The sequence below is a fragment of the Saccopteryx leptura genome, chromosome 5 (genome assembly GCF_036850995.1).
Source record: "Saccopteryx leptura isolate mSacLep1 chromosome 5, mSacLep1_pri_phased_curated, whole genome shotgun sequence".
NCBI classification, from domain to species: Eukaryota; Metazoa; Chordata; class Mammalia; order Chiroptera; family Emballonuridae; genus Saccopteryx; species Saccopteryx leptura.
Genome location: NC_089507.1, coordinates 141,653,759 through 141,678,723, shown reverse-complemented (window position 1 = coordinate 141,678,723; position 24,965 = coordinate 141,653,759). Strand labels below are relative to the sequence as shown.

The 24,965-nt window shown below is 48.9% G+C and overlaps 1 protein-coding gene across 5 annotated transcripts in view; it reads right to left on the bottom strand.

Moving 5' to 3' along the window:
- The window catches only part of DPP6 (dipeptidyl peptidase like 6), a 573,115-nt gene that overhangs the window by 109,719 nt on the left and 438,431 nt on the right, over positions 1-24,965 (bottom strand). For all 5 annotated transcript variants that reach the window (XM_066385521.1, XM_066385524.1, XM_066385520.1 and 2 more), the window contains exon 6: positions 11,107-11,159. In XM_066385521.1, the coding sequence (XP_066241618.1) occupies positions 11,107-11,159 (53 nt within the window). The remainder of the gene's footprint in view (positions 1-11,106; positions 11,160-24,965) is intronic.

Below are 24,965 nucleotides of genomic sequence, written 5' to 3'. Positions count from 1 at the left end.
AAGATCTGCATGATCATTTTTTCATGTATATCTTACGTCGCACAGTTAAATTCTTGAGGGCAGGGGTCTCCCTGGTGTAAATCTTTTGCGTGGCCGACTTCTGAGTTAAGTCAAGATGTCTGTGTGTACGTGGGTATCAGGAGCTCCTTTCCCTGTCATGGATTTGGGTACAGAGGTCTGGCCATTGAGACTGACGGGAGTGGCATGTGTGTGTGTGACTCATTCTGAAATGTTTATGACATGCCCTTCCTCCAATTTACAGGGATGTTCTAACAGGTATGGTCACAAATAGAAGTACTAAATAAAGTCACATAAAGAGATGTTTTTTCAGTAAAGGGGGACTTGTGTCTTATGTCACTGGGCACCCAGTGTTTTGACCAGACCAGGGCTCAGTGCACTTCTGCTAAAGGGGGAATGGAAAAGGAGAGGGGAGGACAGGGGCGGGGAGTAGATGGGAGGGGAGGAGAGGAGAGGAGAGGAGAGGAGAGGGTCAGTTGGGGGGGGAGGGGAAGGAGAGAGCAGTCTGGAGTATTAACTGAAGAACAAAGCATACTTTGGGCATGATGGACAGTTCTAACGTTGAACGAGGGGATGGTTGCACAACTCTGGGAAGACACTAAAAACCAGGGACTTGGACAATGTAAATGGATGAATTACATGGTGTGGGAATGACATCCCAATAAAGGTAAGAGAGAGGGGAGGAGGGGCAGAGGAAGGTCCCGCCCCTTACCCCGTTGTCCCACCTAAGCCTGCTCGCTCTCCCAACTTTCCAGCTTGGGGTTTTTTTCTTTTTATTTGTTTTTTTGTTTTTTTGTATCATAGCCTATCTCCCCTTGGTCACATGCTCCCAGACCCTGCTGTCTAAAGGCAGACATCTGATCAACACGATCAATACCTGCAACAAGCTCTCAGGAGCTGTTTGGAAGCAACACTGTGAACACTGTGGCTCCCAGGGTCAGACAGTGTGGCCTTTGGACCCGGAATTCCACGGAGCCCCCGTACAAGCTGTGTGGTCCTGGGGGAAATCAGGGAACCTTCCCGAGTTTCCATTTCCTTCTCTATGAGAGGGGCTAAGTCCTCGTGGGTTATTGTAAGGCTTAAAATGAGAAGACGAATGGAAAAGCTTAGCCCAGCACCTGGGTCTGCATTATACCCAATATACGTAATTCTGGCTAGGTCCCCTAAATAGGCATTTCTTAAAAAATAAGCGTTCCAACCTGACCAGGTGGTGGCGCAGTGGATAGAGTGTTGGACTGGGATGCGGAAGACTCAGGTTTGAAACCCCAAGGTCGCCAACTGCTCAGGTAAGGAACGGAGCACAATAGGTTACAAAGCACAATGGCCTCAAATGGTGGGGAGGACAAAGGAAAAAAAGAAACTGTGGAGTACAAACAATTCCGATTCTACAGTGAATTAGCAAAGCAGGACCCAGAAGGAGACTCTGAGTTTCCGAGTTCCCATTGCCTCCCTTCGGTCTCTCTCGACGCAATGGTGAGCTCCTGCGTGTGAAGGCTGCGGAGAGGGTCCCCGTTTCCTGTAAGCTTTCCCCACTCTCAGCATGGTGTCCTGACTCCTCCTCCTCTTTCTCCCCCCCTGGTGACACGTGCCCCTCAGCCTGCTCAGCCATCCCTCCCGATGTCAAAGGCACAGCTTAGAACTTCCACACACATTTTCTTTTCAGCTTCAGGCCTGAGCTCAGCTCTCTTGCTCAAGGTGACCATTGATGTTCAATCTAAACCGATATCACCAATGTTAATCAGGTCAGGGGCTTTCTGTTCAGCCCTCTGTCCAGGGACAGTCTGGAGCCCAGAGAAAGGAGATGGGGAGGGTGCAGTGGCCTTTCTACCATCCACCCCGAGCTGGCACCGCCCTGGCGTGCCTGCATGCTCAGTGTTCTCGTAGCAGGAACAGGTGCACAGCCCATGCTGCAAACAGCTGGCTGACGCCAATGCTTTCAGGGCATTTCTCAGCAGGAAGAGGTCTCTGGACAGGTGAGAGCTGACCTCAGGGATGCTTCTCAGTGGACGGACCCCCTAGGCCCAGGCGACAGGGTCCTGCATACAGGCCTCTAATTTCCTGTGACGTGCACGTGGCTCTGTGGTTCTCTAACAGGAGACCCCAGAGTCCCCCAGATGCACAAATAGAAGCGGTGACTTCACTGCCGAGCCCACTAGGTGGAGCTCAAGTCAAACTCCAGTCCGGGGCGGACCCAGACCCAGACCCAGACCCAGACCCAGGACAAACCTGGGTACCACCACTGCCACCCGCCACCGCCACCATGTCTGTTCCTCCTGGGTTGGATTTGCATGACAAAGGAGCAGGCTCTACCCAGGGCCCCTTCCTGCAGACATCCACACGATGTGCCTTTATTGAACATCTTGAAGCAACTCTCCAAGACCACTGTGAAGCCGACACCTTCCTCTGCTTCGCGGAGTCCGCTGAGAGGATGGGAAAAATACATCCATGTTTCAGGGGAAACCTTCCTCACGGGTTTCCAGAGATAGAAGGTCATTTCTCAGCTTCAGCTGACAACCCCGGGGGTCACCGAGGGATGGCAGCAAGTGAAGGAGGGGCAGGACCAGATGACCTTTGATGCAAACTAAAGTCACCCGAGTAATGAGTAATGTCCAACACTCTCCCGAGCCCCTCCCTCCTCCTCCACAGCTGCTCTGGGGCGGGGCCCTGGCCAGCGGCTCCCTAAGGTCAGCATGGCTTCATTACTTAATTCCTTTTCTCCAACTGCCGACCAACACCTACGGGAAGTCTCCCGAGCAGCGGACGCTTTGAGGGACATGCACGTGCATTTTAGGGTCAGCAAGGAGCCCGAGGAAAGGATGCCTTGTGCACCTGTCCACCTTTTCAGACAGGTGTGTCTACGTGAAAACCTTGTAGGTTTGCCAGGCGTCCTTGAAAACAGTAAATAATTCACAGGGAAGAGAATGGTGGAAATGGCTCCCTGTGTGTGTGTGCGTGCGGTGGATGGTGTCTCCCCCGCTGATGGACAAGTCCTGCTGGCCAGGTGGGACCTTCACATGGGGGAAGCAGAGCCAGACCTCTTCCACGATTTTAGGCCATCCTGCCGTTGAACCCTGGGCATGGCCACTGGGTTCCTGAAGCTGTCCAAGCCCCTCCCAGCCCAACCCCTGGCTCTGACGCTTTGAGTGAGGGAAAGAGGATCGTGCCACACAGCAAATGCATTTTGAAAACATTTCAAACGCCCCGTTCAGGGCGTATGGACAGCCAGGTCACTAGAATTTCAGCTCAAGGGTACACGGCAGGGTGACATGAGAAGCACGCATCCCTGAGAGTCAGGTTGGGGAAGTTGCAGGCTCAGAAGGGTTTGGATACCAGACACAGCGAGCAGGAGGTTTCTGGCACACGTGTGGCAGGTGCGGAGAATGGAGCAGGGAAGGTGTGGACACCTGGGAGCGCGTTCTGCTTGGGAGCAGTGACCCGACTTTCCACAGGACGGGCACTCGAAGGCATCACGTGCTCCTGCCTCCCTCTCTCCCTCGTTGTGGGCAACACGCATCCATCACAGCCTTTCCTACGGGCATAGCTTCGGACTCCTTTTAAACTCTGACTCCCATGAAGCCATTATCATCTATCAGCATTGACACAGATGTTGAAATGTATTTTCTGCTGAAATGCAAGGAGGAGTGTGGGGAGGGGCGGCGGATTCTATGGGGCCATAGTAAGGAAGGTCTCAGTCCCACCGCGACCTGGGCCTGGAGTGCTTCCCGCACACCAACGCGGGAAGGCACTTCAATGCACAAACTCATTAGTCCCCAGTATTTCCCATAACCTCTGCATGAACTCTATGGATCAGACATTTTATTTCCACTACACATAGAGAGTAAGTGTGTCCAGGGAAGCCAAGTAATGTCTCCATTATGGTGCAGGCAGAGGTTGACTGGGGGTTCACTTCCAGGTCTGTTTGATTCTCAAGTCCATGTTCTCTTGATAAAAAGCTTGCTAAGAGTCTTTTCCCCCAGCGGGAGGAAGGAGGACCAGTGGGGGATAGGGAGAAGGAGAGGGAGCCCCACAGGAAGATCGAGGAGCTGTCCAGAGTCCTGAAAACAGGTGCACGCAGGCAACAACAGGCTTCTGCCCCCCAGATGCCATGGTGGGGACACTTCAAGTGCCATTTTAAGAACATCTCTTTCTCCTACACGTTGGCTTCACGTTGGCACGTCCCCAGAGTCTACACACAACCATGTCCGTGCAACCTTTGGCAGGATGCCTGCTCTGCAGAGTCCAAGAGTATCTCTGTGGGCCCTGGCTGGTTGGCTCAGTGGTAGAGCGTCAGCCTGGCGTGCAGGAGTCCCGGATTCGATTCTCGGCCAGGGCACATAGGAGAAGCGCCCATCTGCTTCTCCACCCCTCCCCCTCTCCTTCCTCTCTGTCTCTCTCTTCCCCTCCCGCAGCCAAGGCTCCATTGGAGCAAAGATGGCCCGGACGCTGGGGATGGCTCCTTGGCCTCTGCCCCAGGCGCTAGAGTGGCTCTGGTCGCAAAAAAGCGATGCCCCGGAGGGGCAGAGCATCGCCCCCTGGTGGGCAGAGCATCACCCCCTGGTGGGTGTGCCGGGTGGATCCCGGTCAGGCACATGGGGAGTCTGTCTGACTGTCTCTCCCCATTTCCAGCTTCAGAAAAATACAAAAAATACAAAAAAAAAAAAAGTATCTCTGTGGAAGACCTTGCAACAGCATCCCTGGGAGCTCACATGGACAGAAAAGGCTGGGGAAAAACTGTGTGTGCACTGAGCCACAGCGGTGCTGTCACTGGCCCTGAGAATTCTCGCCACTGCCCCTGTGATCTCGCTACTTGGAATCTTCTCATGCTCCAGGCTCTCCTCACAATGGGGTGCAGTCTGCCAATGATTGAATTAGAGGGACACAGAACACCAACACTTGAAATCTGCCTTCATTTTCCAAGAGAGCACCAGCTACCCACGGGCTCAGTGAGTGTGGTGGCTCCCACCCTGACATCCCACGCCTCCATGACTCCCCACCAGGCCTCCTAATTGAATCCGTGTTTTCAAGTTCCCCCTTTCCTCCCATCTACTCAATACATGAGCATAAAACTAATTGAAGCTTGCCATTTCAATCTGCTCATAGTGTTCAGGATGTTCTTATGGTAAAGAGCCATCCCATGGGGGAGTTTGGGGGTGGTGTTTGGGTCCTCCACGCACAGGATCACCCACCCTTATCTCTACCTGTGCAGAGTCCCAGGTGATGCCCCCGCTCCAGCCTGGCACCCCATGAATTCCAGGAAGATGCCAGCTCACGGCCAACAGCCAAGCCTGTTTAATGATTCATGTGCACTGGGCTATCTCCTCACTGTCTCCATTTATTCGAAAAACAAACAGACGGTAAACTTACTGATCTCTGAGGCCAGGCTAAGGCCCAGCGTCCCTTAGGAGAGCCTTTACAACACCCCTAATGCCCACAGCTCTCTCTCTTCTGTTGTGTTCAGTGTTTGAAATACTCCTCTGGGGGCCCTGAATTATACATATCAGGCTGTGTCTTTTATTTTCAACAGGACTTTTGAACTTCTCTGAGAAGAGCAATCATTGCTTTTGTTACTCTATACATAATTGTTGACTTGTATCGTCTTTTCTGCTTCCCTGGGAGGCAGAAACAAGCGTGCCTGGCAATTAATTGCTATAGGTCAGATTGACATGCAATTACAAAAAAATATATATTGACTATTGAAAACCATAGTTATCTCAGCCTATGGACATCTCTTTTTAAGAGAGAAATGGGGGGAAAATCACATGCAACTTACCCAAGTGTCAAGGAACAACCCTTAGATTTGAAAAATTATCAAAGGGAATTTTATGATAATAGTATAGTGTTCCTTTCCTTGTAACAGCAAAGGTTTGGGCAGCCTCAGAAAGTCAAGTGTGATCATATTTAATCAGGAGACCACAAATAAACATTGGGTGCCTACTACAGAATTAAGAAAATAACATTCCTATGTGTTCAGTAAAAGCACAGTTCTCTGCCATGCCATTTGCATATATCATTCAACTTAGTTTTTTTTTATAGTGAGCCTATAAGGTGGGCATTATTATACTCTTCTTAAAAAATATGGAAATTAAGATTTGTGAAAGTACAAGTCTCAAGGCCACACAGCCAAAAGTCAACAGCAGCCTGAAGAATCAAATTCAGGGTTATATTGACAACAAGGCCTTGAGTCTTCACTTCAGCATCATGACGTCAGGCAAGGTGACGGGCATAGTGGGTATGTAATCAGCCTAGATATCTATTTGCTAAATAAATAGTCTGCTCCTCTGCATCCCAGCCTACAAAGCTGGAAAGGAATTCTGGGCAGAAGGAACTCTGTATCTCAGTTGATTATTTTCACAGATGCAGAGTGTAACTTCCTAAGTTGGCCAGAATACCAAAGAAATACAGTTTTTATACAACTTTGGTTGGTGCCTGAAAAAAAAAACTAGTAAATAAGCAAAGTTAGGGCAACAGTGTCCACAGAAGATGGCCTACTGTGAAAACAAAAATGCCTTCTCAACCCACTGTGTCTGTCCTGTTATTACTGTTTGCCAACCTCCAGAATGTCACCTAGTTAAGGGTTATGCCAGTTTTCTAAAAACCAATTTCTGTCACGGAAGGAGTTGATTTTCTCCAAGTCCATGAGCTTCCTAGAATGAGCCTAATAGATAGATCACACATTCAAAATACGCCACTTCTTTTTAGAAAAGGACTCAAAGCAAAGAGAAAACTAATTCAAGCAAAAAAGTCAGGTCAGGAAAATGTCAAGAAGCAGCCAAGTGCGCGGAAATTTTCCACACACATATGTAGCGGACCCTTAATAGAGAACATTTAGTGGGCTCTCCTCTTCACTGCAGAAGATTGCTTCATTGTGTTGAGATCCTGATACAAAAACTTAGCGGGACAATTTATCTTCAACACAATGACCTTTAATTCTGGTTCGAGAAACAAGTTTGTGTGAAAGATGTATGTCCTATAAGAAGACAATTCTCCACCATGTGAAAGTCAAACCAAACCTATTCCCCCTCAACCCCATACTAGACCTTTGAATGCATGCAAATTCAGCTGTGTTCAAAGTTTCATTACATTGGCTCAGTGGTAGAGCGTCGGCCTGGCATGCGGAAGTCCCGGGTTCGATTCCTGGCCAGGGCACACAGGAGAAGCGCCCATCTGCTTCTCCACCCCTCCCCCTCTCCTTCCTCTCTGTCTCTCTCTTCCCCTCCTGCAGCCGAGGCTCCATTGGAGCAAAAGATGGCCCGGGCGCTGGGGATGGCTCCTTGGCCTCTGCCCCAGGCGCTAGAGTGGCTCTGGTCACGACAGAGCGATGCCCCAGATGGGCAGAACATCGCCCCCTGGTGGGCGTGCTGGGTGGATCCCGGTCGGGCGCATGCAGGAGTCTGTCTGTCTGCCTCCCCGTTTCCAGCTTCAGAAAAAAAAAAAAGTTTCATTACAATTCGACCCATCACCTGCAAAAAAAGGCTTCTACCTGGCTCCACCAGAGGCCAGGACTGGAGAAGGTGGAAGTTCACGCATAGTTCAGAGAGTACCTCCTCTGGTTTGTGAAATACAAGGCGGGGCACAGGTCGGTTTACAGTTGTGAGTACACAAAACAGTTAAATCCTTCTATGAGTTCTGGCCGATTGGCTGGCATGTGGATGTCCCAGGTTCGATTCCCAGTCAGGGCACACAGGAGAAGCAATCATCTGCTTCTCCATTCCTCTCCCTTATCTCTCTCTCTTCCCCTCCCGCAGTCATGACTCAACTGAAGCAAGCTGGCCCTAGGCACTGAAGATGGCTCCATGGCCTCTGCCTCAGGTACTAAGAAAAGCTTGGTTGCTGAGCAATGAAGCAACGCCCCAGATGGGCAGAGCATCGCCCCCTAGTGGGCTTACTGGTGGATCCTGGTTGGGGCACAGGCAGGAGTCTGTCTCTCTGCCTCCACTCCTCTCACTGAATAAAAAAAAATTCCTGTATGAGTATTTACTAATTGTGGTATTATCTTCCATAGGAACAACCGTATACCGACATTTGCCCCCACCCTGGATGTTTTTACTCTCTCCCCAAAGCCTTTCTGCCACTGGCAGAGAGGAAGGCCACCCGCCTGATTGGGAATTGAATCTGAGCTTTCTCTGTGACTGGTTGGAAAGCCTGAAGCTAAGGGGGGAAGAAAATCCAGTCGTAAGTGACAGATACTCTCATCCTGCAGACTGAACAGCCTCCGGCATGGACCGAAGAACTGAGGGGAAAGAGTGATGATGAAACTTGTGAAAAAGATATAATAGACATGTGTCTTCAAAAGTGTCCAGGAAAGCCTTCAGGGCTTTCTTTTTCTTTTTGTACTATCAGTAATGTATATTAAAATGTTTTAATAGACCAATTTTTATTTTAAAAGGACGACTGTACTGTCCTCTCTGCCCCAAGCCCACCTGTGGCTGCGCTCTTGTTCTGACATCGGGGTGAGTACCTGCTGTGGCCACTGACATAGTTGCAGGGGTCGGAAAGCTCCTTAACAGTGCAAAAACCTGGGGCCTAAATTAGGCTCACCCAGCTCAGAAATCCACTGTCTTGATCATAGAAAGGAGATTCTGCCAGTATCTGAAATGAATTAGAATGATTCATTTTCCAAAAGTGATCTTATGATAGAGAGAAAGAGTTGGGTATCCAGCAGGACTGTTTTTGGGAGATGTTGTTTCAGTTTATGCAATGATGGGAAAAGGGTCACAAACTTTTCCTCATCCACCAGACATTGTTTCCAGTCAATGTAACAAGGCATCTGCTACATTTTTCAGTCATGTGAGTCCTTAGAGAAAAAAATAAATGAGCACAACAAAAAGTCTGATATTTACGGCTACCATGTAACCACCAGGAGGTTACTTTGAGAGCATGGGGCTGGGAGTCAGCCAGGCACGGGTGGGGGCTCTGCTGGGTGCTAGTTCTGAGATGTTATGCAGTCACTCAAGTGCTCGCTCAGGGTTCTCTCTGATGATTGGAGATAAGAATGCTTTTCTTGGAGGGCTGTTGTGCCAGGGTGCAGGTGCATGGACATCAACTGATAAATGATGGAAATGATTCTTACTGAGATTATTTTAGAAATACCCAAAGGAGCTTATTATCCATTGGCGTCCTCTGTAGGGAGGGTTGTTGTCATTGTGAGACTGAAACCAACTCACCCATACAGACCAGACAGACTGTCCTCATGTGGGCGCTGCTGGTTTGGTCAACTCATGAGCCAGGTTCCCAGAATCCATTCCCCCTAAATTGCGACGGGGACAATGAAATAGTAGCACCGTGCATTGAGCACAAAACACTTTTTGAGTTTCGAGTTTTACAAATTTATAGAAGATGGCACGGAAGTTCCGTCGTCCACCATAAATCCTATTGTTCCCAGAAGGGGTAGATAAATCTTGAGGCATAATTACATGCTGCCTGTCGTGACCTTTGGAGATGCGTATCTGCTTGAAAAATGACGGAACGGTTCTTTCTCTCGAGCAGAAGACATTTGAGTTTCTCTTTGAAATATGCTTTCAGTGAAAAATGCTGGTGGATACTTTATTTTTTACTATGGTGGGTCATCTTTGGTTCCCCGGGCTTGCTTTTCCCCATTGCCCCGAAGAAACTATGCGTCACATTTTCCTGCCTATCTACACATATTTGTCTGGAGTCCAGATGAAATGATTTTTTTCTCCATGTCTGTCTTCCGAAGTTGGCCCATATTCTACCTAAATAAACCCAGCAGGGAATGATGGCAGAGGCTGCGAACGCTCACACGGCGTTGAACACTTCCCTATGGAACAATACTTGTTGGCAACGCCAGCTGTTGGTTTCAATTTTTTTTTTTTTTTTTTGCGGGGAAAATTAGAAGGTGTCCCCGAAATAGTCACAGGGACCTAACACAACAGTGCCAGCAGCCCAACCCCAGGGCCTGGAACATTCCCCGAGCACCTCACCTCGTCAAAGCACGTGCAGGAAACCATGGAGGATGGCAGGGAGGAAGACAGGTGTGAAGGGCAAGGAGGCAGGGGTGGGGTTACGGGAGAATGGGGTCGGGGGAGAGAAGGAGGCAGGAGGAGGAGGAGGGGGGGGGGAAGAAGAGAAAGAATAGAAAAGACAATAAAACAACCACCCTGCCCCACTTTCCTAGTTTGCTGACTGGTTATTATTTTTTTTTGCATGTCCCATTCAACAAATGGCCGCCCAAATCTTGAACCAGGTCTTACTGCCTTTAGGCTCCAAAGATGAACTCTTGATGACCAAGTCCCCGTGCTATGCACTGGCATATCCACCCAGCACTGCGAGCCTTCTGAAATCACCCTGGCTCTACGTCTCTTCCCCTACACCAGGCATCCCCAAACTACGGCCCGCGGGCCGCAACAGGCCCCCTGAGGCCATTTATCTGGCCCCCGCCGCACTTCTGGAAGGCGCACCTCTTTCATTGGTGCTCAGTGAGAGGAGCACTGTATGTGGCGGCCCTCCAACGGTCTGAGGGACAGTGAACTGGCCCCATGTGTAAAAAGTTTGGGGACCCCTGCACACTTCTGGGTCGCCGGCCATGCGTTTTTGAGAGGCCATGTGAGCTTAGAGGTAACAACACCCTGTGATTATTTTAGAAATACCCAAATCAGCTTATTATCTGATGGCGTCCTCTGTGAGGGGTTGTCATTGTGAGACTGAAACCAGCTCACCCATACAGACCAGACTGTCTTCACGTGGGCACTGCTGGTTTGGTCAACTCGTGAGCTATTATGCAGGTAACCAGGAGCCCACCCGGGAGTCCCAGCACCACACCACACCCCCTTCCCCATCCTGTGGCTGGTAACAAAGCCCAGGGAACCACGACAAGGCTGGATGGAGTTGGTCTAGAAAGGAGGCGTCACAGGGGGCAGGTGCTGGACTCGTGACCCTCTTGACCCTGGGTATCATGACCTGGGAAGGAGTCACAGAGGTCCCTGGGCTGTCAGAAGTTAAGATGTGTCCCCCCACCCCGCCCCCATTCCCTGCCCTTAATTCCTAAGAATTAAGCAACTAGCTGGCGCTTTGCCTTGGGCGCTGTTCTGCAGGTGACCCATTAAAAGGAAAATAAAAAGACAGTCTTACCCATGAGGAATTTTGCTCAGGACATAATATCCGGTATAGGAGTGCTGATGTATCTGAAACAAACAAACAAAAAAAAAAAACAGAAAAAAATAACACAAGAAATGTTGAGACAGAGGCTGTGACTGTCACATTTTTCAAATCACCGTGAATGGTCACAAACACCGTTGGGCCAGAGGGTTTCTCAGGAACCCAGGGAGCAGAACCTTCTTACTGATTCAGAGAGTTCATTTGCATCTCCCTTTATTTCCGTCCTTTGCAATGTGGTTCTCAAGGCAGCCAGAGGCTTGCTGCCAGTCTCCATGGCTACCTGGTTTGTGAGTAAATCAGGGGGCAAGGATTTCCAGCTCACCCAGATGTAGCTCAGAACTAATGAGGACATCCTGGCCATTGGAGACCGTCAGGGACCCGTGCCTTTGGGGAGCTTTCTGTAAATTATGGCAAATTCCATAGCTTAGCCTCAGGGACTGATGATAACGAAGTCAACATGGGCTTCACCCGGGCGGACTCCTGACCCTCTGTGTGTCGTGTGAGGAGCATGTGTTAGACAAAAGGAGGGCACACTGGGAGGGGGAGCGTAGCTTTCAAAACTAAGGTAAAAAAGAACAAAAAATGAAAACAGCGTTTCCCGAATCCTGCAGCCCCCAAATCTCGGCTGTCCCCCTGACATTTGCGAGGACTATGTTTCATTACCCTTTCCCTGTGCGACTTCTGTGAGTCGGCACCCTCTGTGGACAGGTGCTCAGGGACCAGCACAGAAAGCCACCTCCCTAAGGCGAGTCAGTGACGGACAGCAGCCCAGAGGAGAGAGCGAGTGCAGACATGTGTCCCAGGGGATGCATTTAGACACCAAGGAAACAGGACCTGAACCTTTTCGAGTAGCATGAAAGTTCATGTACGTCCTCGTGCCTCATGGCCATCCAGAGCACGATCGATTTATTTTTAAAAATGTGTAAGGCAAGATTTAAAAAAGGCAAATGTATGTTCTTCTTTCCATAAATTGGTTATCAAACCAACATGATTTTAAGTTAATAAAACTGGAACTGGAACTAATTTCATTTTTTGAAAACAACAACAACAAGACCTCACTCCCAGGGGGGTCAGTGAGCATGAAAAAAACCAACAACAACTCACTACTCAAAGAGTTAAGGATTTTAAGTCCAACCCAAGGGAGAGCTGATCTGAGGTCTCTCTCTAAACTCCGTGGAAATGGCCTGAACAAAAAAGGGTGTGTGCCTCTCAACTCTCCAGGTGCAAGCCCAACCTGGTGGCTGTGAACAGAAAAATTCCAAGAGACACAATAAACACACACACACACACACACACACACACACACACCAACAAAAAAAACCTATACAACGTATGCTGCCTTTCCCGGTTACAGACCCATTTCTTTAATTCACACAGAAACAGGGATTTCAGTTATTTCCTGGCTATGGCATTCCCAAAGCAAACACCTAGACGTATCCCTCTGTGCCCCTCTCTCAATATACCCAGGGACCCTAACATTCAGCCCTGGAATCTCTGCCGGGTGCACACCATGAGAAAAAGGAAGACAGAAAAATGAAAATGAACTCACAAGGGCAACAAGAAGAAATGGAGCAAACCATTCATTTTTCAGTGCTCCATCTATATTGTCAGAGGCCAAGAGGAGAAAACAAAAAAGACCTTAAATAGATGGGAAGTGTAATCGAGTATCTGGAAAACTGAAACACTAAAGTAGAAGGATTCAGAGAAAAATAAGAGAAAGAGAGAGAGAGAGTCCAGAAGTAGAGACCCAAGCTGCAGGGTCTGCCCAGAATGTGAGCGGAGCTTCCCAGGGCAAACTTAGTACAAACGGAAAACCATGAAAAGTGGTCATGACTCGCGGGCTACTCTTTCACAAACACGGAAAGTGGAGGAAGATGGGATGGTTTTCTCATTTTCCAGATGAAAGACTCTCACATTTCCTACTACAGAAGAGCCCCCCAACCACCAGGAGCCAAAGGAACCACAGGCCCCAAGAAGAACGGCTCTTTGGAGAGCACAGATTCCAGGGGTTTCGTCGACACGGCGCCTCATCGCAAGAGGCACAGAAAAAAAGCTACATCTCCCGGCAAAGATGCGTTCCTGAGAGAGAGAACGTCTTTCTCTTCTATGCGATCCCTACTCATCGGGCATATTTATGTATCTTTCTTGAACACGGGCGCCCAAGACTTCTGATTATGGAAGAAAAGTGCTCAGAGTTGGAATCTGGCTTATTTCTCTAAGAGTGCCCGTGGACATGTTCGTGCATACGGACCGACTTTGGTTTCTTCCTACAACATTGAAGTTCCTTGGAAAAATAAATACATCATTCTTGGAGGGGAGGGGAAAAGAGTTTCAACAAGTTATTTTTTTCTAACTCTATCAAGCAAAAACAGTGGATACTGGCATTCACTAATTGGGGGGGGGGGGAATCACCCATGCAGCGTTTGTCCTAGGGTCAGTTTATAGACGGTCAGCTTCTTATACTCTGAAATGTAAAAACTTAGTTCAACTTGGATAGTTCTATTTTTGTGGGTGGTCCCATCACCCCCTCAAAACTGAGCTGAAAGCGTTATTTTCTTCAACTCTGGTTTTCTTTCTCTGCCCTTGTTTTCCTCAAGCCCACCACCCACGCTTCCTCCCTCAGTCAGGGGTCTCCCTGCTGACCTCCCCTCCATCCTCTGCCCCAGAGGAAGCTCCCGCAACCCTTCCCGAGACTCACATCCCTGGTCTCTACCCCCTTTCCTCTTGCTTCTGGTTGAACTACATCCCATCCTCCGCCATGAGGGACCCATTTTCCCACCACCCCTCTGCACTGTTTCTTCTCCCAATTCTGTGGTCTAGAACTTAAGTCTCCCACATTAAAAAAAAAATTCCTGCCTTGGCCAGTTTGCTCAGTGGTAGAGCGTCAGCCCAGCATGTAGATGTCCTGGACTCGATTCCTGGCCAGGGCACACAGGAGAAGCATCCATCTGCTTCTCCACCCTTTCCCCCTCTCTTTCTTCTCTCTCTCTTCCCCTCCCGCAGCCAAGACTTCACTGGAGCAAAGTTGGCCTGGGCGTTTAGGATGGCTCCATGGCCTCTGCCTCAGGCACTAGAATGGTTCCGGTTGCAACAGAGCGATGGCCCAGATGGGCAGAGCATCGCCCCCTGGTGGGCATGCCGGGTGGATCCTGGTTGGGCGCATGCGGGAGTCTGTCTCTCTGCCTCCCCGTTTCTCACTTCTAAAAAATATAAAACAAAACAAAACAAAAAGAATTCCTAGCCACATTCCTCTTGAACTCCTTTTTCTTTTTTTAAATTAAACTAGCATAGCAGCTCAGAAGAAACTCCACACCAACTCCCTTCCTGTTCATTCCAAGTGACTCCAAGTGACCTTCCCACTGACTGCATAGAATGGGGGGCTTTCTCATTTCCGCTCTGTTCCATCTCTGCAATCCCTTCCTGATTCGGTCCTATGCTCTATGCAGAGAGGAAATTAAACATGTCGCAGGGTGGAGAAGAGCTCAGAGGAACAGCTTCCCAAGCCAGGACCGAGGACACACTGGCTGGAACACATGATTAAAGAAATACGATAGGCTGCCTACCCACCGTGCCATGTACCTGAAATGAATGTAAACTTTAATTGAAAAAAAAAACACACATTTTTTTTTTAAAGAAATAAGATAGGGTAACCTGATGTCAATGAAAGCTAACATACCGGGAAAGGTAACAGGAAAAAGACAGGCCAGGAGGGGAAAGAAAATGAGATTTAGAAACCAAACAGTAAAATCATCATCATCATCATCATCATCATCACCATCTCTCCAAGATGTCAAGGATGATGAGTAAAAAAACAAAAACAAAAACCTAAAGGAGAAAAAAGAATTAAGAAGCTGGAACATGTGTGAGATTCCTTGGCTTTAAAAGTGAGAGTAACTGAAGTGTCTACCCGGAGGGTCTGTCCCCTCAGAGTTCTGAAGCCTGTGCTCCCCAAACAGGAGGAGACCCCAGAGGGTCATAGCTAGCATGTGACACCCACTCTGCTGGGGATGAACACACAAGTCAGGCCCCTGGGACAAGGGACACACCTGGCCGTGAAACAAGATCCCTTGTGAAGGCAATGCCCTGAAAATGTCCCTTCTGTTTCCTCAGGAACTTTTTAACAAAAAGCTTCATTGAGCTATAACCGCTATATCAAAGAACAGCCCATATGAGACATGTACAATTTCATGAGTCTGGACATGGGCCAGCACCTGGTGACACCATTATCACAGTCAAGGTGACAGACATGGCCGCCCCTCCCAGAGTGTCCTTGTGTCCTGATAACCTTTTAAGAAGGCAACGGAGATCAAACAACAAAGACTGAACCCTGCATCCCCCGCCTTCCAGTGGATGTGGGGGGCAAGACCAGGCAAAGAAATGGATGTCTTCTTTTCCAAAAATGTCTCCTGAATCACCTCAATCTGGGTCTGGACACGTTCGTCTACAAAACCCACGTCCTGGTCCTAAGTAATGAATCCCATCCGTTATCACAATCTCCCCCGTCACCCAGTAGGGGGCCCCGCCTCTGAGGAGCCCGGAGGCCTGGCTCAGTGGAATGGCTGATTTTCAGGTGGGGCATCAGGGCAGGGGGAGCCTCCCCTGAATATTCCATCTGGGTCCTTCCCTGAATAATTAAAATGAAGAAGCACATCTTCCATCCTGTGCCCAAGAGCTGACCCGTTCGTGACGTCTTTCTTTTTTTTTTTTTAAATTTATTGATTTTTAGGGGGGGGGGGGAGAGAGAGAGAGAGAGAGAAGGGGGAGGAGCAGGAAGCATCAACTCCCATATGTACCTTGACCAGGCAAGCCCAAGGTTTCGAACCAGCAACCTCAGTGTTCAGGTCGACGCTTTATCCCACTGCGCCACCACAGGTCAGGCCTCGTGACGTCTTTCTGGGAAGAGACAGTGTATATCTTGTCTTAGAAGTCTTTCCCTTCACGTTTGGAGAAACAGGCCCTGCGGAGGGTGTCACTTTGGCCGAGGAGGAAAGACCAATGAGCCAAACAACTCCAGGGAAGATGGCCAGGTTGGCTGGACTCTGGGAAGGAAGCCACCTGAGAGACATCAAGGGTGACCACAGGTAGTCCGCCTGGAAGAGAGAGGACTGAGGGGGATGGAGAGTTCTGTCTGAGGTTTCGAAGGGCTACAGGAGGAAGTGTGAGCAGGACTGTTTGTCACAAGCTCCGAGGGGAAGAGTGATATTGATATGCACATAGTATGAGGGACCAACGATGCTAACTTTCGGTAATTAAAGCTATCCAGTGCTGAAAAGGCGTACATACCAGTCCCTGTTAACAAAACCATGGAAGCTGCGTGTACTGGAGCGACAAGGAGAATGTAGGGAGTCATGAAATTGAACCAGGTGGCTACTACCATTCCTTCCCATCCAGAGAGTTCTTCACGTCCCCACGGAGGACTGGCTCCTGCCCTCTCCTCTGAGCTCTGGCTACAGGCAGAAGTTTAACGGCGTCTCAGTCTTGGGCACAGACGCCTAATCTTGATCAGTGAGCTCAGATCTTAGCAGGTCAAACCTGAAGAGCTCCGGCTGGTGCAGAAATTATTTATGTTCCTCGAGACTCCTTCCTTTCCAAGACTGCAGAAATCTCATCTCATGGCAGAGTCAGACCCTGCTAGATTCTTCTTTTCTTTCTTTTTAGATTTTACTTATTGATTTTTAGAGAGGAGGTTGAGGGGAGGGCCAAGCGGGTAACATCAACTCATCATAGTTGCTTCCTGTGTGTGCCTTGACCCAGCAAGCCCGGGGTTTCAAACCAGTGACTTCAGCATTCCAGGTCGAGGCTTCATCGACTGCGCCACCACACCTGCTTAATTCTTCACCTCCCGCTTCATGTGTGTCTTTCATTGGGCACAACCCCAGAGTCCCAACATCTGGGCAGAATAATCTAGCTCCTTGCCTAGTCTTTGTCTCCACTCTAATGGCTGGTGGCCCCGTAAATTATAGGTCCCGATGTTGACTCTGAGTGCTGAGGATGGACAAGCTCCTGAACGAATCACTCCTTCCTGGAGAGGTGCCTTCCTCTCTCAAGCAGAAGGTCAAGATCACCCCCATGTTCCAATCATTTAATTTGGCACACCCATCCACAGACCCTGCCAATTTATATCATTTTCATGAAGTCAAACACCCCTTGCTGTAATAATTTAAAAAAATTTATTTTTTCTAGAGGACCCCAAGTAACTAGGGACAAATTTGAACTGCTTAATAAAAAGCGAAGCTCTTTAGCTCCTGTAATAGGAGACAATTATTAGGGAAATGAAATGAAATGTCCTTTGCTTTTTCCCCCTGGCCGCATGACTTTTCTTCCCAACTATACGGAACTTTCAATTTAGTGTGACGATCTAAGCAAGAGATGACATGCACGAGTCATAGTTGTCAGTTTCAGAGTACAAAAGTGATGTAAACTCCTTGGGATTCAGGATTTATATCTCAACTCCTCCTTTCCTCCTGGAAGAACTGGTCTCCACAACATTTTTCAGATTTAAGGGAGTATAGGTGGAGATGTCTTCTGGCACCTGTCACTTTGTCAATTGTCTGTGCTGTTCTCCCTACTGCACCCCACCCTATAACACTCTAATTTGTACTTTTGTGACCAATTCCCATTCGTCTGGTTTGTTAAATAGAGAATGTTTCTCTCATCCTCTGTCTCCTTCACAGAAATGCCTTTATTTCTTTTCTTTATTCAGTGAGAGCTGGGGAAGCAGAAAGACAGACTCCTGCATGTGCCCTGACTAAAATCCACCTGGCATGCCCACCAGGGGTCACTGCTCCGTTGATCAGCAACTGAGCTCTTTTTAGCATCTGAGGTGGAGGTCATGGAGCCATCCTCAGTGCCCAGGGCCAATTTGCTCCCATTGAGCCATGGCTGCAGGATGGGAAGAGAAAGAGAGAGAAGCAAGGGGGGAAGGATGGAGAAGCAGATGGGTGCTTCTCCTGTGTGCTCTGACCAGGAATTGAACCTGGGACATCCACATACCTGGCTGATACCACTGAGCCAACCAGGTAGGGCCCAGAAATGCCTTTCGGTGATAAGTTCCTATGAGAACATCAAAGTATAAATACAACATAATTCGTGTTTTATTTTTTATTTTTTTATTTTTCTGAAGCTGGAAACGGGGAGAGACAGTCAGACAGGCTCCCGCATGCACCCGACCGGGATCCACCCGGCACGCCCACCAGGGGCGATGCTCTGCCCACCAGGGGGCGATGCTCTGCCCCTCTGGGGCGTCGCTCTGTCGCGACCAGAGCCACTCTAGCGCCTGGGGCAGAGGCCAAGGAGCCATCCCCAGCGCCCGGGCCATCTTTGCTCCAATGGAGCCTTGGCTGCGGGAGGGGAAGAGAGAGACAGAGAGGAAGGAGGGGGGTGGGGGTGGAGAAGCAAATGGGCGCTTCTCCTTATGTGCCCTGGCCGGGAATCGAACCCGGGTCCCCCGCACGCCAGGCCGATGCTCTACCGCCGTATAACATAATTCAAAATGAGGGTGTGCCTAAAGAAAATATCATATATTTCAGAGATGAACAGCAAAAACTCCAACCATGATTCTAAGCAAGTTGCCCAACACCCACGTCAAGTGCATCTCTGACATCCAGAACCAGCTGATTTCATTTTTTCCTTTTTCTTTTTTCCCTATCATTTCCTCCCATCTCCACTGGGACATTCCAATTCAAGTGGCCCTTCCATGTGTCTTATAGGTTCGCCTCTGGAAACCAGTAGAATCAGTCATGGTTTTGCTAAGAAGACATTCAAAGAAAGTGGTCCAGGAGAATGTCCTCCCTCACTGATTCTCAGAGGCACCCACCTGCGTTCCGTGACATCTTCCAAGCCCTATCACATCCCGTTCCCTGCTTGGCCGTCCGATCAGAAATAGATTCTGGGAGTTCCTAGGAGTCCGGGCAACACGTTCCTTCATTGTTGCCTTTACCATTTTGTTGCTTGGCCGGGGTGCTCTGCGGGTTCATTCCTGACTTTGCTTCGGGACACAGCACGGTCCATTTCTGGCTCTATTTTCTGTCTGTCTTCTTCTTCTCACCTGAATCTGCTGCCCCTAGGACTGGCCTGGTTGGGAGGCTAGACCAAGATAAATACAACCTCCTTACCTTGTAGACATCTTTCGGATTTACTATTTTCCGGTGTCTATTGCCTTGACCCTCACAACGCCTGCTCCTGCAGCTGGACCCTCCAGGCCCATCCACGTTGTTGCCAACGTAAGCATTAATTATTCTTATGGCTGAGGTCTGTTCCATTGCGCTCAAGTACCATATTTTCCTTATCCACACATCGACTATTGGGCACTGGGCTGCTTCCGTCAATAATATTGTAATAATGATGTAAGGGCCAGGTGGGCACCAGACTTACTGAGGTGACCCTCTTGTATAATAAGGTATATACATGGGTAACCATGATGCTGAACACCTGAAACTAATATAACACTGAATGTCAACTGTCATTGCAAAATAATTTTTAAAAAACTTTCGAAAATGTGGGGTCATAGGTGTGGTGGGTTTTTTATTTCTGGTTCTAAATATATACAGAATTTATTTCATCCATGAATGTCCCTGACTGTCTCCTAGCCTTAGACAGTTTCAAAGTATTGGATACAAGCGAGTTGCCTGTGTGTCTCTGTGTGTGGACAGGGCAGAATCCACCAAAACAAAACAGGAAGGGCCACCCGATGTGTGTGTGCCTCCCTCTGGGTGTGAGGACAAAATTGTGCAAAGGGAGGTGTGAACCCCAAAGCACACACAGGTGGAAGAGTGCTCACCTCCCTACCCCCCGGCTGAGGACAGGGCAACAATGACTGCTTCTATCACGGCGGAGAAGTTTCAATAGGCAGAGTCACATGAGAGAAAGGAAAAAAACTCATTTGGGGCGAATGCATCCTTAAAATTACTCTCACGATGAAAAAGAGGAAAACAGCCTTTTGCTTCATTAAAGATTGTTTCAGAGTCTCCCGGCCCGATCGGCACGTCTGCACTTTAGTGAAATGCTGCATTCCACACAAAAGAGCCTCTAAATAGATCTTTTGGTGTTGACAGATCCAAAAACATGAGCAGAACCCACAGCCTGCTTTGCCTTTGAAGCGGGCTTTAAAGCAGGGTTGGTCGGAGAAAAGGGAGGTGGTATTTTCAGATGCCGCAGGAGGACCGGGAGACTGACATCACAAAGCGACCAGTAGGTACAGACCGTGCGTCTGCCACGTGCTCAAGGTCCTCCAACGGGCACAGAGGGAAGAGCCCTCCCAGACATGGAGCGGAGCGCTGAATTCTGCATGGCTTTTCTTGGAGCTAAAAACACCGAAGCTAATTAGGCAGCACGGCTCCTTGGGACCCATCCGATGGTGGCTCGGTGCTGTCGAAAGCCGGGTTCCACGGCAGAGGTTTTCAAGGTGTGGCCCAGAGCATGGACGGCATCAGAATCACCCCGGGTGCTTGTTCAGATGCATGTCCCCAGGCCCATCCCGGATTTGGGGACTCAGAATCTTTCAGGCCTTGATATGCATTTAAATTTTTTTTCAAAAATGCTTCCACTGATTTGAGAAGGAGAGAGAAGAGAGAGAGAGAAACATCAACTCGTTCCACTTAGTTGTGCTGTCATCAATGACTTCTCATTTCTGCCCTGACCAGGGTCAAACCCATGACCCTGACACGGTGGGCCGACACTTTATCCACTGAGCCACCCGGCCAGGGCCTTGAGTCTGCATGTTGACAAAGCCGCACAGACATGTTAACAGGTGTGCGCATCAACACTGGAGGACCTCTGTCCAAGGGACTGAGTGCTGCTCACATCATCTGAGTCCTGAGTCTGCAGCTCTGACCACCTAATTTTGGACTGGTCAGTCATCCTCCCTCCATTTCCACTGAAGCCACTTGGGGGGTGTGAGGGGGCAAGCTTTCTGCACAGAAAGCATGACATGTGCCAACCACCCAGAGAGCCTCTGTGTTCACTTTGAAGCACCCTGAGGCTCTCTCCCCAGACTGTCTTCCCTTCGCGTGGACCCTGAACTTCTCTCTCGTCTCCTAACCCAACTGACCCACTGCTTCCTGAGAGCAAGGCTGTGGAGCGAGCCCTAACTTCTTTATACATCAATGTGGATTCAAGTAACCAAGAGCCTTCACATGGACTTATTTATTAATTCGCGGAAGCATCCACCCGTCCAGTAAACAACTGCTAAGCTGTCACCATCAGGCAGGTGGTGTGGTGGGTGGTGGGGTCCACTGCTGCCTGTCACTGATTGTGGTAGAGAAAACAGAACCCACTTTCCAATCTCAGTCTAGATCAGTCCATCTTGCCTGTGGTTCCTGAGCCCCGACCTTTCCACCATCACGTGGTGCAGGACCCTAAGGGTTCATCGCTATGACAACAGTAGTACGGTTAGAACTCTGGACACCCCAATGCCAGGATCCCGACCACATGTGGCAACGATGACCAACAACGCATTGTGACTGTGGTGTCTCCCACGATCACATGCTCGGGGTGAAGTGTGTCAGTGTGCAGCAAAAAGGGGCGTCCCTGGGGACTCACTGACAGGGACCCTTCCTAGAACCAACATGCCTGGGCCCCACGGTGTCGATGTGAAGCCCACAGAGAACAGCCCCCCCCCCCGGCCAGATACCCCCAGGTGTAGCATCACGGAACTCAGAACTGCAGAAAGCTCAAAGTCAGGGATGTCTCTAGTGCCAGAAACAAAGTTGTCATTCCTGATAAGAACAGTGAGGTCAGCCGATGGGGGTGTTGGGCCGGGATTAGGCTCAGGTGAGGCCCAGGGTTTTGATGCCCTCATGGGGGCAGGGCAGGTACACTGGGCCCCGATGGGGTCATGAGCTGAAACTTTGGACTCCTGGAAAAAGCCAGTGGCCACATTTGGATTACGTTCCCTTGAAAGTAGGACCAGGAACTTCTACCTATGAGCCCTGCACAGGGACACTGTTTTCTGTCAAGCCAGGGCTCTGGGGTGGGGTGGGCTTGAGAGTTTCCCTACAGGAATTTCAACCATAAGACATTGCCCTGTTCATCAGTGGAGTCACATCTGTACCATCTTGCTGTCAGCAAACCTCCAGACAGACATGAACACAAACACAGTCCAGGGAACCGAACACTCCTACAGCCCCGCCCAAGTCACGCATACCCCGCTTTCCAGGGTCCCCTTGACCACGAAGGCCATGCAAAGCACACTCAACTTGAGAAAGAGCTCTCAGCAAAAAAAATGATACAGAAGTAAACCAGCCCAAAGGCCAGCAGAGTCAATGAAAACAAACAAACAAAACACCAAAAACAAAACTTCACTCTCCACCCAATCGCTTTTTAAAGAATCGAACAGTATTTCTAGATATTATAAAACTTATATCCACCGAAATAAACAAGTTAATGGACCCATTCTGCAACAGATTAAACATAACGGAAATGAAATTAATAAACTAGAATACAGATTAGAGCAAAGTGCACATGACACAGCACTGAGAGGTAATGAGACAGAAACAAACATTATGGATACATACACTACTGTAAGAAGGCAATATACAAAGAAGACATCCCAGCAGGAAAGACTACAGAGAATGAGGTATGAATTCATTTAGACTTAAACCATGAGTCCTCAATATGAAAAACAACCAGTTAGGAGCAGCATAAATAAAAAACAAATACACACACACACACACACACACACACACACACACACACACGTCAATGAAAATGGAAGACGCCCGTTAAAGCCATCAGGGGTAAAAAAAAGACTTCTTACAGAGGGAAAGTCAGAGCGTTAAGCAGAATGGCTATCCGCAACCGATGAGGCTCAGAAGAGATATGGACTATCACCTTTGAAAATGGAAGAAAAAAAAGAAAAATGATCTTGGAGCTCAACTATTACCTAGAGGACAATGTCCAAACCAAACACCCATGGTGTCCTCACAGAGTTGCCGACGCGCCCGGACAAGAATGACAGGCAGCTGTCAGCGCTGAGCAAGGAGATGGCTGGACATGGAGGTCAAGCCAAGTAGCTTGCGTAAAGCAATGACAACCATCGCAGCTCATCAGGGAGGCATTCAGTCAGACAGCCAGAACACCAGAAATGGGTCCAGAGATTATGGAGAGAAAAGAGCCACCAAGAACATGTGACTGATCCTAGAAAAATAAATAAATTCAGTCAAGGATATGAGCACCATAGAAAATGCCCGCACACAGAAGAAACAAAATACAATGATCAGAAACCATGGTAATCAAGCCAATAGGCAAATTTTAGAGCCTATGGACTGTTACTAAGCTTGACCAAGGGGTAGACCAACCATGTCTCCAGGGCTCACCTAAGACTGCTCTCAGATAGGGTCCTCTCTCCAAAGCATCAGCGCCACACGGCTTCATTTAGCCCATGGTTCCTGGTAACACTAATCATTAGCCAGCGGTTTCATGAGGCGGTCCCCAATGCCCAACACGACCTAGCAGCGCTTTCTAAGTTTGTGGACAGTTGCCTCTCATTCTTGTCTGGACTCAGTCTCCTCTGCTAGGCAGCCCCTGTGACTGCCTGTGATGACAGACCACTTCAGTTTTTTTTTTTTTGATGCTTGTTTGTTGGTTTGTTTGGACATCATCCTTTAGCGACAACATTAGCTTGCTTTCTTTTTCTTCCCCAGTTGAAGATGATACTCCATGTTTCTCCCAAGCCTCTCGTGATTCTGATAGTCAATTCTGCATGAGCTCTGACTTGCGTTCTGATGAACAATATCAGGAAGCCCTACCAAAGTCAAGACCCACCCCTCAGCCCCCAGAATTCTCAAAGCATTCCTGTTCCCTTAAAGACGTGAACAGCTTGTGCCTGCCCTGTCTCAGTGACTGCCTGGCAGAGTCCAGCGCCAGGACACAGAAAAGGGAGCCGGGCACCTAACTTGCCGGGTGAGACTCCTCTTCTCCAACATCACAAAGAGGGATTTGGCAAAGCTCGGCTGTAAAACTGTGTTCGATTACTGCCGGGGTTAACTACGGCCTTTGTCTGCTCAGAGCGGCTATAATCTGTGGACAGTGTGGCTAATTTCATGCCCTGGTGTTTTTTGCTCTTAGAATCAGTCACATCAACAATGCGTGTGGGCAGCTGATTGGAAAGCGGAAGATCATTTGGTTCCGGTGCCACAGTGCTCAGAATCCGGGCTGTGGCTCCAGAGGGGTGTGCGATAAATTATAGTGGCCGAGGAAAACTTCTGCGCACACTGCACAGTTCAAATCTCTCGAGTCCACTGTTACATTGCTGCCATTAGTCTTATTTCCTTTTTGCCTCGGAAGGTGGTTTCAACCTTGCGGACAGAGTGCCGACTCAGTGTTGTTTCTTGGTATAAAATTCTGGGACTTGAAATTGAAGCATATTTGTGACACACACAAGCTCCATTGCATAGATGAAATGATGTTGGTCCAAGCTTTGTTTTAGTTTTGGTCAAGAAAGTCTTCCTGTTTTGAAAGAAATCCTAGTAACAGATGACAATGACCAAATTCGCTATTCTTATTTTTTTCTTATCTGTTGGTTATGGGTGGAATGGCTGGCTCCCCTAAAACATCTGTTGGAACCCTAACTTCCAGGACCTCAGAATGGGGCTTGATTCGCAGACAAGGGCTTTTACAGATGTAATCAAGGTTACGGGGGTGGGTCCCATACAATATGACTGGTGTCCTGATAGAAAGGGGACACAGAGACTTAGGACACAGGGAGACACCATGTGAAGCCGAAGGCAGAGATGAGGGTGATGTTTCTACCACCTAAGGCATACCAAAGATGGCCAGTGACCACCAGAGGCTGGGAGAGGGACTGCTGGGACAGACTGTCCCTCCTCATGGTC